A 15,210-nucleotide genomic window follows, 5' to 3' on the forward strand; every position below is an offset into this window, starting at 1 on the left:
ACAGAGGATGAAATGCATGTTGGGTAATTCGAGGTGGTCCGCTCGGGGTGTGCGAGATGGTTGCTTCCTCGAATAAATAAACAGATGCGCTATTTGGCAGTCGGAGAGTTACAGGAAGCTGCAAGGGGTGCAGCCTACGATCTGGCGGATAGGAGGCGGTTCGGCCATGGCATCCTGAAAACAAGAGCCATCAAGGAATCTACCCAGATCGGTCAGCACAGGAAGGAAAAACTCAACTGTTACAATATTGTAGGGAAGGAAACGCGGGAGGAATGGATAAGCAACCGAGTGCTGGCTCGGAGAGCCCAGCGCAGCCACCAGTTCCTAGCAGAAAACCTCGTACTCTGGGAGGAAATATCGGATCAAGACAAGCGAGCGTGGAAACACTGGACAGGTGAATTTACGGAGATTTCTATCGGTACACATTTTTGTGAAATATAACTTGATTCCACCGTGCGATATATGTCGCCGAGCATAAATGGCGACAGTTTCCGTTTCGGTGTATTATCGCTGCAGCCATAACGGAAATATAGTTATATGCTTATTATGGTAGATTTTCTTACATTATACGTTATAGGCTACATCATATGGCCTATAGGTTGAGCAATTCGTAGGCTGCCCAACATGCATTCTTGTTCCAGCGGTGAAACCCAGCCTTATCTTGGTTTGGGGGCAATAATCCGTCACCCATTCGAAGAGCCTAGCGTGGTTGTCTCATAGTAACCTAATATGTTTCTGCCTTTAATCTTCGTCCGTTGCAAAGATGAACTTTAAAACATCAGATAGATCTCTGTATTTTACTGACGTTCGATAAATGTAACCGAAAGTTCTTCATGTAAGGCCTGCTCCGTAGGCTAGTGAGAGTACCAAAACAACACCCTCTAAACATGCATCCTCCATATGGCCCATTTATGAACTGGAGCTTGTTACAGTGGTACGCAAAATCCCTTGCCCGAAGACTGGAATAAGCGCCTGCAGATCATATTCGCATAAACTGTATAACTCTGTAGCCTACCATTGTTTAAGATAAACGTTTGTCAGATTCTTGTATTTACTGTCATCCCTCTCCCTTCATAGCCCAACGGGCTCACACGTGGAGTGGTGCAAACAACTGATTGCCGCAACACTCAACAGCCAGGTATCTGGAGCTGGCCCACCCGAAGTTCCCTCACGAGATTTAAAGGCAAGACATCGGTTTTAAGTTTTGTCAACCCACGACTCTTCCATCATATTTATCATTTGAAAAATATGTTTATTGCATACACGATGTAATTTAAGATAACTAGGACAACGCCATTAGAAATGTCTGAAAGGAAAAATGGCCGTTAAATCAGGTTCTTTCATTATTACCAGGGGCAGCCCCAGTGGTGCCAAGACCTGGACTCCACATATGGCCAGCACATGAAATCCTGTGTTGACTGAAGTTTCACACAATTTAAATCAAAAAAGTTCTTCTAATCCTGTCTAGATGGATTATTTATACAGACAATTTGCCTGCTACTCCGACTTTACAGAAGAGAGGCTACAGTTAACTAGGGAAGTCTACAGGCTTGCTGATGTGTTGCTATAATGATGCATACACTCTTTTTAACAGGTTGGAAGAAGAACAAATGTCAGGGTAAGGGGCTGCAGTGGTGTTTGTGTGCGTGTTGCTTGGCGCGTGCGCATCTAAGTGACAGAGGGAGAGAGTGTTGTATCTGGGCAACCAAATGTCAAAGGCTATATAAGTGTTTCGCCGCTGCTTCTGCCCTGCTGTCCGTCCGTGTTTACAAGAAAACACTGACGAAAGAAAGAGGTGACCAGCTTCATGAGTAATTTATTTTATCGCTGGCAGTGCTGCTTGTTAGGTTGCTTTTCTCGTCCTCCATGTTTGCTCAAGTGTCCTGACTGTTTACAGCTCTCCGCGGGAGACTTCCTGTGAGCTCTTTAGTTTCACAGGGGGACAAGCCCAATGTACTTCTGTGTCTCAAAAGACTTCACATAGAACCATTAACTCCCCATGACGTCTCCGCACCCTATAATGTTAGTGACACGGTTACACCAGGCCGCTGACTGCTCAGTTATTTTAGTGTCATGTGTGTCATGAGTGTGTCTGTCTTTGTCAAGCAGTCTCCGTATGTCTGCATGTTGGTGTATTAACTCCCCTGTCTGTCTGGTTGTGTCTGCGACCTACAGGTACCCAAGAGGCCCAATCTAAGGGTAAGAGTGAGATGTGGGTTAGGTTATAAAAGTTGTATAGTCTTTTAAAGTTTATGTGAAAGTTTTCTTTGACTTTTGTTTCTTGTTAGATACTGAGTGGGATATGGAGCCCATGCTATACTCTCCATTCCCCATTTGACATCTGATGGAGACTCCCTCTGCCCATGGGGTTTCCTGTCCTTGCCTTGCCTTACAGTTACTGCTGGTTATTACCGTGCAGAGAAAGTACTGTATATGTGAACTTAGTAGAGAAACAGGCCATACTTTTGCATGTCTGCAATAATCCTGAATTGCACTCTTAGTGCCCTTCCCTGATAGCCAGGTCACATTGAAACAATATCAGTCTGTGTCTTTAAGCATTTTAATACAGATGCTTATGGGAAAGGTCAGTAGTTGTCTTACTTCTTCTTGTCTCTACATACAGGATCACTTCTGTAATAGGACAGTTGACCTGTTCTGCCTTATACAGTTTAAAACTGAATGCTGGTAGAACTGATTAATGGTCTTCTTCGGTGCAATCTTCCTCTTTTTACTGCTTTTGTGCGGTAACTCTACTGTCTACCTTCTGACACACACACATACACAAAAAATACTTCCTGTGTCTCCATGCACATCTCACTTCCTGTGCGAGTGTGTGTATGTTTGGCACTTGACCTTTGAGGAGTAGAAATGTCTCTGCTATTGTATTCTTTAATCTCTTTCTTGCCCTTCCTCTCATCACCCTTGAGTAGCAGCACTAACCCCATGCTTCTCTTTTTATGCTTGTTTCTTTCTTTCTCTCTCTCTCTCTCTCTCTGCCTTTGCTTCTGGCTCCCTCGCTCCGTCCAACACTGCCGTGCAGGACTCGTGTGAGGGAGGGCAGGGCTCTCAGTATGATAGCGACTCTGAGTCGAACTCCTACTCAATGGCAAGTCTCTGCTTAACCCTCAGCTCCCTCCCTCTGCCTCTCTCTCTGTCTCTGTCTCTTACTACTTCATCTTACTAACTTCATCTTCCAGTGTAGGCCTAGGGTTGCCAATCCTAGGGCTGCACATCTCCCTGACTGAACTCAGTAGCACTCCTGACTATAGCTGCACAAAACCTGATTTAGCTAATTTCAAATCAAATCAAATCTTAGAGCAGCTATACAGTGGGGAAAATAAGTATTTGAACCCCTGCCGATTTTGCAAGTTTGGCCACTCTTAAAGAAATGTGTGATCTAGAATTGTAATGGTAGGTGTATTTTAACAGTGAGAAACAGAATATCAAAATGCATTTTATAACATTTATGACTTTATTTGCAATTGATGCAAAAAATAAGTATTTGAACCCCTAGCAAAACATGACTTAGTACTTGGTGGAATAACCCTTGTTGGCAAGCACAGACGTCAGACATTTCTTGTAGTTGGTCACCAGGTTTACACACATCTCAGGAGGGATTTTGGTCCACATCCCTTTTTGCAGATCCTCTCCAAATCCTTAAGGTTGCGTTTCAATGGGAGGGAATGAGGTTCAAGCCCAATATTCCACGTTACATGGCCCCATCCATAGTCCCCTCGATGCGGTGGAGTCGCCCTGTACCCTTGGCAGAGAAACAGCCCAAAGCACAATGTTTCCACCACCATGCTTGACGGTGGGGATGGTGTCATATTCAGCATTCTTCCCCCTCCAAAAGCGGCAAGTCTAGTTGATGCCAAAGAGCTTGATTTTGGTCTCATCTGAACACATCCTGTCTCCCAATCCTCCTTTGAATCATTCAAGTGTTCATTGGCAAACTTCAGATGGCCCTGTACATGTGTTTCCTTGAGCAGGGGGACCTGGGGGACCTGACCATGGTTTTCTTGGTGACTGTTGTTCCAGCTGCCTTGAGATCATTCACAAGCTCCCCCTGTGTAGTTCTGGGGTTATTCTGCACCTTTCGGATTATCACCGATACCGCATGAGGGGATATCTTGAATGGAGCACCAGACCTAGAGCGTGTGACAGTTGTTTGGTGTTGCTTCCATTTATGAATAATCGCACCAATATCTGCTTCTCACCAAGCTGCTTGCCAATGGTTTTGTAGCCCATTCCAGCCTTGTGCAGGTCTACAATCTTATCTCTGACGTCCTTGGACAACTCTTTGGTCTTGTCCATGGTGGTGAGGTTGAAGGTGTGAAGTATGATTCTTTGGACAGGTTTCTTTTATACAAGTCACCAGTTGAGATCAGGTATACCTTGTTAGACCTAATGAGGACTAATCTGTGTGCTTCTTGGGCACATAACTGGCCATTAGGAGCCAGAATTCTTGCTGTTTGCTTGGGGGTTCAAATACTTATTTTTTGCATCAAATGCAAATAAAGTCATAAATCTTATAAAATGCAGTTGTCTGGATTTTTTTGTTGATATTCTGTTTCTCACTGTTAAAATACACCTACCATTACAATTCTAGATCACACATTTCTTTGCAAGTGGCCAAACTTGCTAAATCGGCAGGGGTTCAAATACTTATTTTCCCCACTGTAGATGGAAGGTTTGCTTGGAATTTGGAACAGGGACAGACAGAAGTATGGAATGAAGTATGTATAGTATAGTATGAAGTAATGGGGATGATTGACCGGTTAAGCCATCAGTGTCTCCTATAGTGGAGTGCTGTATGGAATACCCACTCTTCCTAGCATTGTTCACTCTTCGGGCCTTGATAGATGCAGTCACATAGATCATATAGATTAGTCTCATCTCATGCATATGTCGTTAGACCAGACGGGCTACCTGGTTATGGACCACTGTCTAGACAGCTCTTGGCAACATATGTAGCCTATTATTATATTTTAGTAACAATAAATATTGAAATTTCAAATAAAGAACAGTAATATTTAAAATGTAAACTTAAACTTTGTGAGATTCTTTAGCTCTTTTTAGGGTTAATCTTATCTTGAATGAATTCGAGATTGTCTAGACATTCTCTGCCTCATTCAGATCCGGCTCTGACATTCTCTGTGTTTTCTCTGGGGGTTTTGTACACGGGCAGGTGTTTGGACACCAGCCCAACGCTCAGATAGACGAGGTCCCACTGGTTCCTGGAGAGACCATCAGAGCCACAGGTCAGTATTCAGCTGATTACCAAAAAGTTATATTTTAAAATTTAGGATTTTTAGCAGATACTTTTGTCCAAAGTGACTTACAAAACATTTGATGTAAGTAAGTTAAAAGTTCTACTTCCTACAAATGCTGGTTCCTACAACTGATGCATGTCTTGTTTCATGTTGGGCTGATTTCCAAAAGTGCATGGTGAATATCAAAATATTCCCAAATTTAAAGTGCTCAACAATTTGCAGTGATTGTATAGAGCAATTAAGTGAGTGCCCTTATTGGAAGAGCCTAAGACTATTGACTGCTTGGAATAGCTTTTTTCATACGATAAAGGGCCTCTTGTCTCTTTCTCTCTTCAGCTAATGATGTGATGTACATCTGTCCCTTCAGTGGAGCGGTGACCGGCACACTAACAGTCACAGACTACAAGCTGTACTTTGTCAGTCTGGAGCGGGTAAGACTGTGTTGTGTGATGAGTACAATCTATTCAGTGACCGTTGGACCAGTGTAGTGTTTCTCCGGAGGAGTACGGTCACAAATAGAATAAAATGTTGCCAACTGAAGGTTCCATTTGATGATGTAGTAATGGAAATCAATATAAATTCTAGATCTGCACAATATAATTATGGAATAACTTGCAAAGAAAAACTTCACTCCACAAAGAGTTAAAGCTTTGTAGTGCTATAACTGCTGTTGATAGAGATATTATTTTGGACATGGGTTCCTTGATACATGGCACGAGTTGTAGCATAATTATGCTTTTCTGAAATAGGCTAGGTCCAGGCAAAACAGAAGTATACTGTACCTACCTCACTGTAACGCCTAACTGTCCATATACTTTCCATTCAGGCTACTGTCTCCACAGTGTAGACCACATACTACATGCACAACCTACATCAGTCTACATTAAACCCTTTTGTGGAACACATACAAAAACTTGCCTTGACTACAAAGTTCAACAGTATAAAAGTATGTTTTATATTTTTCAATTTCCCCTCCCCACCCCAAGATGTCATTTTTTTCTTCCTGCCACTAAAATCAGATGTGTTGTCTCTCGTCCGAAAACAGTGTATATCTCTGACTGTAAATTAGAATGTGAAAGGCTGTGTTTGGTCTGGTTTCTTTCACACTTCTGTTACTCTCCCGAAAGAGAGGAACGTTTTCATCAGGTTCATGATGTAGCAGTGGTGTTCATTTATTTTTTGTATGTTAATGTAGGTTTTAGGGATTTAACTTCCATTTGGAAATGTGATAGAATTTAAACAAAAGGTTGTGTGTGTGTGTGTGTGTGTGTGTGTGTGTGTGTGTGTGTGTGTGTGTGTGTGTGTGTGTGTGTGTGTGTGTGTGTGTGTGTGTGTGTGTGTGTGTGTGTGTGTGTGTGTGTGTGTGTGTGCGTATGTCCACTCCAGGACCAATACTTCCTGCTGGATGTGAACTTAGGGGCCATTAGCCGTCTGGAGACCATCAGTGTGCAAAGCAATGGAGAAAACACATGTGGCATGGAAATGGTCTGCAAGGTGTGTATGTATTACTGTGTGCGTGCGTGTGTGTATGTTTTTCTGTGTGTGTGTGTGTATGTCTTACTGTGCGTGTGCGTGTGTGTGTGTCTGTGAGAGAGAGAGAGCGACTACATATGCAAAAAAGTCTGTATCTTACCATATTACCTACATTCCATTCTCCTAAAAACCATTGCACCCTTGACATTAATCAGAACTTCTTGTTTCTCAGGACATGCGCAGCCCCAGGTTTGCCTACAAGAAGGAGGACCAGACTAACGTGGATGTAATGGAGGTGTTGACCAAGCACGCTTTCCCCCTCTCCCACGATCTGGTAAGTCCTCCTGTCACTCTTAGCATCCTGCAAATTTGATTGGTCGAAAGAGCCTTCACTCAACTCGCTTTTTCATCTCTCCTCCAGTCACTTTTCGCCTTTCAGTATAAGGAGGAGTATCCGTTGGAGGGGTGGAAGGTGTATGACCCCGTGTCAGAATACAAGAGACAGGTATCAGTGTGGGAAGCATTGTGTCCGCAGTAGACCCTGATGCCCCAGCTACTCTTAATAAACATATCCAATCAATATGATTATTAATAAACCTATACAATTAATATGACTCTTAATAAACATATCCAATCAATATGATGATAAATAAACCTATCCTATCAATATGATGATAAATAAACCGATCCAGTCAACATGACTCTTAATAAACCTAATTTATATATCTAATCAATATAAAAGATGACACTAAGAAAGAGGACTAATACCCATGGGTTTGAGACCCAGGGAGCACTCGTATTGATAAAAATACAATACTATTACTTTGGAAGGTTTCTGTAAAAATGAAATCAAAAAATGAATTGACATTCTCCGCAGGGGCTCCCCAATGAGAGCTGGACCATCAGCAAGTTGAACAGCAACTATGAGGTGTGTGACACCTACCCTTCCCTGCTGGTAATCCCTACAAACATCACAGAGGACGAGATCAAGAGGGTGGCTTCCTTCAGAGTCAAGCACCGCATACCGGTCTGTGTGTGTGTGTCTGTGTCTGTCTGTCTGTCTGTCTGAGTAAGTGTTTGTTTATGTGTGTGTGTGTGTTTGTCTGTCTGTACGAGCAAGCGTTTGTTTATATGTGTGTGTGTATGTAGGCTTTGCAGGATACTTTGATGTTCCATGTACATACAAGTTAGCGTGTTTTCAGGCTAGGCATGTATGTTTTTTTTAGAGATTGTGTGTTTTGAGGGTGATGGTGTGTGTTATTTTTGTTAGAAGGAAATGTAGGAAATGTGTCATTTTGCGTCTGATAAACATGATATGAACATATGTAAGTATGCTCTGTATGTTTGTGTGTGTGTGTACAGAATGTGTTCATTCAATAGTTTTTTTTCCATTAATATCAACAATCCTGACCTCTCTTCCCACCCCTCCCCTGTCCCTGCTCTCTCTCAGGTCCTCTCCTGGATCCACCCGGAGACCCAGGCCACTATTGTGCGCTGCAGCCAGCCGCTAGTGGGTCCTTCTGACCGCCGCTGCAGAGAGGACGAGCGCTACCTGCAGACCATCATGGACGCCAACGCCCAGTCGCATAAGCTCACTATCTTCGATGCTCGCCAGAGTAGTGTGGCCGATACCAACAAGGTGTCTAGTCCTTATGGGTTACAAGTGTTCACTGCTGACTGTGTGCTTATGGGATAGTAGATTGAAGTTCAATCTTTACAACTGTCTTCCTCGTCGTCTCTACTCTCTGCACCTTATTTTTCTTCCCCCTCTCTCGCTCTCCTCCACTCTCCATCTCTCTCTCTTCATCCCTCCCATAGGCTAAAGATGGTGGGTATGAGAGTGAGAACTTCTATTCCAATGTGGAGTTGAACTTTCTGGAGATCCCCAACATCCATGTGATGCGCGAGTCCCTCAGGAAGCTGAAGGAGGTCGTTTACCCCACCATAGATGACCAGCACTGGCTCTCCGCCATCGATGGCACACACTGGCTGGAGTACATCAGGGTGAGCAACACACACACACACACACACACACACTGGCTGGAGTATATCAGGGTGAGCAACACTCACACACACAAACACACACACACACACACACACACACACACACACACACACACACACACACACACACACACAATTATCTCTAGTCCCCTACTACTGTGGATGTTTAAATAGAGAGTGTGGGACAAGGGTGATATATCTTTCCTCTATTTCTCAACCTCTACCCCTGCTCACTTTGATTTCCCTTCTATCCGTCAATCTGTCTACTGTAGTCGATCATGGTTCCTCATTTTTAACTTTCACTTTGGATAAAAGCGTCTACATTAATAAATATGAATGAATGCAAATGTCAAATCCCATCCATGTCTTTCCTCTGTAGCTGCTGCTGGCGGGTGCGGTGCGTATTGCAGATAAGCTGGAGTCGGGGAAGACGTCGGTGGTGGTGCACTGCAGTGACGGCTGGGACCGCACGGCCCAACTCACCTCCCTGGCCATGCTGATGCTGGACAGCCACTACCGCACCCTCAGGGGATTCCAGGTGCTGCTGGAGAAGGAGTGGATCAGCTTTGGACACAAGTTCGCCTCGGTCAGTTTGTGTGTGTGTGTGTGTGTGTGTGTGTGTGCGCGTGGATGACTGTGTGCTTACACTTTGTTTCAGAAGTAAAAGCAAAGGACTACAGATGGTACTGTGATGTTTGAACAATAATAGGAAGGAGCCACACTGGGGAGTAATGTTGTACTTCCTGGCTGTCCCCCAGTGTGTGTGTGTGTGTTTACATTTATACGTTGTTATGTTTCTAATGTGTCTCTGTATCTGTTTTAGCGTGTGGGACATGGAGATGAGGACCACGCTAACTCTGAGCGCTCCCCTCTCTTTGTGCAGTTTATCGACTGTGTCTGGCAGATGATGAGACAGGTGTGTAGAGCTTGTTTGACTTGTAACCTAAACTGTATGCATACAAAGTCCATACATAACCAAACGGGTACCACTGTCCATTAAGGGGTCTTAAATCGCGATTTGTATTTACATCATTGGTGTAAAAGTGAGGTACACTCCACGACTTTAGGGGGAGCTCAGTAGCAAAAAATGGGGTTATAAAAATCATTGGCCCTCATTCTCGACAGCAGTTGGGAAGACTTTCAGAAGGATTTCAGAAGGAACTCCACTTCGGTGGATTTAGGAAAACATTTGCCATTCTCCATAGTTTTTTCTTCTGTGCTTTCTTCTGAACTTCAGACAACTTTCAGAACACGCAATAGCAGTCGTAACTCTGCCGGAATCTTCTCAAATGCGATTCCACGGGCCATCTTGTGGTTATTTGAGGAATCGCGTTGAGGAATGACATTTAAAAAAACTCCGTGTTAAAAGGGTTAACGGTTGAATTTGTGAGAACCCGTTGGTGATAGCGTTCACGTCAACTCTACAGACATCCTCGGATTAAAAGAATTATAATAATAACTAGAATGCGTTTCGTGAACGAACTGCGAGAGTGTGCTTGCTCTGTTTTTCTCTCATGTTTGCTTGTTTATTGTGAAAGGGTTTAGTGTGTTCGTTGGCATAAAAAGTTAGTCTTCTCTTATAAGCCTAGTTAGTACATCTGATTAGAGCTAGCAACCATGAATTGCAGATTAAGGGGTCCCCTATCAGTGTTCATTTTGGCAGCTATTTTAGATTCAGTCTTAAGACAAAAATGCATATTAGTTTTAGTCACATTTAGTAATAGTTATCCTTCTTAGTTTCAGTCTAGTTTTCGAAAACTGAGCACACTACAATAGCTACGCTGTGTCCAGGTACATCCTCAAACGTTTTTCAGGTAACCTAATGGTTCAAGGTCTCTCATGAATCATTACTCCCAGGACACGGGTTAATGTTAACTCACGCTATCAGTCCTCTCCAACCACATTAGCAACAAAATAAACTGGTGAGCTAACAAGGTAACCATTCTTTCAGTATAAGCTACTTTTGCATATCTACAACGTATAGGTCTAGGTAGCTTACGTTTAGCCCCGTACTCAGATATTACAGCTGCTTAACACAGCTAGGATAGCTAACGTTACCGTAGTAGGAATACAAGCCTTAACCCACTATATCCACACAACTAAATTCATGAATTACTTCAAAGGTTTACTTCACAACTTGAATTAAGGAAAAGTATCCCCTGTTACGGCTAGCTGAAACTGCCACTGGATACTCCCATGGATGGGAGACGTTAGCTGCTACGGCTAACACTATCAGTTTCCATTAAAATTTCAGTCAGTACACTGAAAATGCTGCCAGGAGTGGCAAGGAGTACCGCCACGAAAAGTCATAGCAACCTGCACCGGATCGGGCCGGACGTTTTGGTGTTTGAATGGCGTCTCTAGCTCAATCGGGCGAGGAGTAGTTAGCTGCAAGAAAAACGGGGAGAATAAATAAATAAATAAAGAAAACTTGACGATAACAATACTGTGCTTCCCTTCGGGCAAGGACACTAATAAATACGAGAATATTTGTATCATTTACAATTACGTTTCACTTTGGCCAATGCATCTGTTAAATGACTGAATGTGAAGGTGTACACGACCACTGCAAATGTAAGTGAATAAATAAACAAACACTAAACCCAATCTCTAAGAACTGTCACTGCACTTACTGCTTTTTATACGACTACTCGTGACTAGTCTTCACACTTATGGTGGCTATTTTGGCTGACAGCACTGACTGCATTTAATACTCCTACTCGTGACCTGTCTTCACCCTTATGGTAGCCATTTTTCGATTTTTTTTTTTTGAAAGTGACTTCTTAAATGTGTTTTACGGACTTCGGAAGTTCAACGTAAGAAAATATCTCCATCTTATTATAAACACCTGTTACGAGTTGCTTTCGTGTGGATTTGGGAAAATCCGACAGCACACTTGGTTAATGGCTGCGTGCCCTAATAAGGATCTGGAGGGGCGTGTATGTATGCAAATCCACTTTCACGAGAACGCGCATCAATCTAAGAAACTAATCGGAAGGAACACAGCTGAGAAGACTTCGGCTGCTTACGAACACATTTTCAAGCGTGCGGGAATGCAGCGGAAGCGTTTCTCTTGCGTTGTTTTTTCTGAAGAATTACAGAAAAAGATAGAGAATGAGGGCCATTGTCCTTCTAATGCATTAGCCCCATGATATTAATAGATCATGGTTATTGTAGTTGGTATATAGTTGTTGTTAAGACATACCAACAACTTGCTGCCTCCCATGTTTGGATTCCTCAAACTCCTTCCGAAATAACGTCACAATAAATTTCAGCTTTTACCTCAAATATGCCCTAGAAATAAAAATGAACACAATGGAAATGATCAATCACACAATTTTGTGTAGCTGGTAGGCCTTTGTCTGCATTCAATGGAGGGTCTGTGTTTACCAGTGGGCTATATGCTCAAATGTTTTTTTTTTCAAATTACAATATGAATGGTCACAATTTTTTGTCTCTTCATTGATTAGTTCCCTGCAGCCTTTGAGTTCAATGAGCTCTTCCTCATCACCATTCTGGACCACCTCTACAGCTGCCTGTTTGGTACATTCCTCTACAACAGCGAGAAGGAGAGAGTAGAGCAGGTTTGGACCACTATCATGTAGTAGGGGATATTTTGAAATGAGACCATTAAAGTAGATTTATAGTACCAATATGTTAATGTACGTAATTTACACAAATTTTTTCCCTGCTCATTTCCACTCTTCCATCAATCTAACTATCTATCCCCTCCCTCCCTCCCTCTCTCAGGAGGTGCAGAGTAAGACAGTATCCCTGTGGTCCTATATAAACAGCCAGCCAGAGGACTTCACCAGCCCCTTCTACGTGGACTACCAGCACCATGTGATCTACCCCCTGGCCAGCCTCCGGCACCTGGAGCTCTGGGTCAGCTACTACGTGCGCTGGAATCCCCGCATGAGGCCACAGGTGTGTGTGTGTGTGTGTGTGTGCATGTGTTTTTTGTTATTACCTTGTAAATACCTTGTTCCCTTTGACCTAATGAAGAAAGTTCTATGCATAATTCACCGGCAAATAATCGTATGGAAATTAGATATTTTATAAAGTTTCCCAAGTTGATTGTGTTAGCAGTGTTTGTCAGTCTTACTCTAAACTAAAAGATAGTGTTAAATATACTGTGTATGCGCTCAGTCACAGACGTTTAGTCACACATTCAACATGCTTAGTTGGAGAGTATTATGGCAGAGAAGGGGTTGGAGCATGCAGAACGATACTGTTTGAGGGAAAGACTTCTTCAGCACACTGTACTGATTTGCAAAAATCTCTCTCTCTCTCTTGCGTGCGTGCGTGCGTGTGTGTGTAGATGCCTGTGCACCAGAACCTGAAGGAGCTGCTGTTCCTGCGTGCTGAGCTGCAGAGGAAGGTGGAGGAGCTGCATCGGGAGGTCTCCTCCTCGCACTCACTCTCCTCCTCCTCAGACCACAACTCCTCGCCCTCTCACGGAGGCACACCCCTGCACACCACCGCCTGAGACATTCTCAGGAGCGTGGCCCACGAACGCACTTACTCACGCACACACACACCTATACTCGCACACACACACACACACAGTGATTTCACATACATACACACACACACCCATACACATATGGGCACGCACACACACACAGTGATTTCACATACACCCATACACACGTGAACACAAGGTGCGCAATCACTTCTTCTATTTTATCTCTCACAAAGACACATGAAACATGCATAGACACGAGGGCTCCTTTTTTATTGTCAGCTGGTTTTCTGTGTGACATTTTTGATTTTCAGATGAATTGAAGGAAATGTACTCATGTTAGTTTATAACATACTTGGGTTTAATAGCGTATATGTAAATATTGAACCAATCAAATTAATATATTTGTACATTAGTTTACAATCTATTGATGAGAGTTACAAGCACCAGACGTCTTTTTCACTCTCTACTAATCTTGGCCAGTATTTCTTCAATGATTCAGTGTAGTCTTGTCTGCAGTTGTCTCCATGCACTTGTGAATTGTTTGACCCACCTTGACCCTTAACAAAGGGCATATTTATCAGCCCTTACTGTTTAAAACTTTGAGAGTGTTTTAATAATTTGTCAGTATTTTCTACTGCACCTTAAAGGGTCAATGTGTTCTGCCCATAGTGGCTTCACTGTAAAAATGCCAAACCCCCTTTGTGTTTGAAACCCATTATGAAAGCCTTCTCATTTTGTATCACTTCTAAAGGGAAATATGTTGATGATGTAGCTTGTTTTGTGTTAGAAATCTTTACATTTTGTTTATTTTCTTTACTTTCCATTTGATCACTGACCGAATGTGACACTCCCCTGAAAGAAAGTGGAGTTTTCTTTTGTTATTCATTATTGCTATATGAATATTTGCCAAACTAAAGCCACCAAGACTTTTATAAGCAGTACGCTACATACAATTTACTTGCATTCCAGAACACAAATACTTTTAGGTTATCATGTGACCCACTTTCCACTCAATCTTTTCTAATGGCTATTACATTCATATTGTTCTCAGAGTGCATTTGATAACTTAAGTCAAATCGGACTGTATGCACCCTTCATCAAATCTTCCTATTTTAAATACAGTTGAAAATTCCTAATGTTTCCTTTTTTTGCATTTGCGTCCTTAGAGATGGGTGTAGTCTGCACATGTTTCTTTTTTTTGCGCTTATTTTATTGTCTTTGCTTTAATGTGTCAGTATGATGCCAGCCTGCTGTTACCCAATAAGAAACAGAAACTTCTGACCTTCCAGCAGAAAAAAAAGTTAATAAATAAAAAAGATAAAGGATGGCTCATTTATTCATTGGCTTTCATCTTGATAACAGTCAGTGAGAGAGGTTAGTAATGATCTGCGTAGTAATAAACCTTTATTTTATAGCTATATAGAAATGGCAAAGTCATTAAGGTGGAGATTGTCACAAGATTGCATCAGGCATAAGCCCTTGGGTAAAATGCACACAGCACAACAATTGAGATTTTGTTTCAGTTTATTCTGATAGATGCCTTACCAGCGCCCTTCCCCTTGAGAGCTACCACCACCAGTGAAAACGATGGTTAAGTTTGATAGGCATGCCTTGTCCAAGGTTGCCAAACAATTCCAGGAACAGGCACATGCCCAAGTACTTGCTAGTGAAGAAAACAAATACACACTAAGGCCGAATCTCGATTCTTCCCCTTGCCCCTTTTGCTTTGTCTTTGTCTTTGTCTTAACCCTAGCACTTGCAAGTGTAAGGGCCAAGGGCTGAAAACTTTCCCCTATGAAATGAGACGCCACTCGGTTTCGGGTACGTCATGCGTGACTGTATGAGCTATGAAACTAGCGATTTAAAAAAAGTTTCAATGAAGAACATGGTTGCAAATATACAGCCGCGGAAAAAATTAAGAGACCACTTCAAAATTATCAGTTTCTCTGGTTTTACTATTTATTGGTATGTGTTGAAGTAAAATGTACATTT

At 42.5% G+C, this 15,210-nt stretch overlaps 1 protein-coding gene across 1 annotated transcript; it reads left to right on the forward strand.

Annotated features, from left to right (window-relative positions):
* Window positions 1–174: 174 nt before the first annotated feature.
* mtmr1a (myotubularin related protein 1a) lies at window positions 175–14,470 on the forward strand. Its single transcript, XM_080838833.1, has 16 exons — window positions 175–394; window positions 1,078–1,183; window positions 3,041–3,106; window positions 5,189–5,261; window positions 5,610–5,704; window positions 6,660–6,767; window positions 6,979–7,080; window positions 7,168–7,251; window positions 7,624–7,773; window positions 8,197–8,385; window positions 8,565–8,750; window positions 9,130–9,336; window positions 9,574–9,666; window positions 12,221–12,334; window positions 12,501–12,677; window positions 13,072–14,470. Exons 1-16 carry the CDS (start codon window positions 273–275, stop codon window positions 13,237–13,239), a joined length of 2,040 nt encoding a protein of 679 aa, XP_080694959.1. The 5' UTR covers window positions 175–272; the 3' UTR covers window positions 13,240–14,470.
* The last annotated feature ends 740 nt before the right edge of the window (window positions 14,471–15,210 follow it).

This window comes from Sprattus sprattus (genome assembly GCF_963457725.1).
Source record: "Sprattus sprattus genome assembly, chromosome: 5".
In the NCBI taxonomy this organism is placed as follows: domain Eukaryota; kingdom Metazoa; phylum Chordata; class Actinopteri; order Clupeiformes; family Clupeidae; genus Sprattus; species Sprattus sprattus.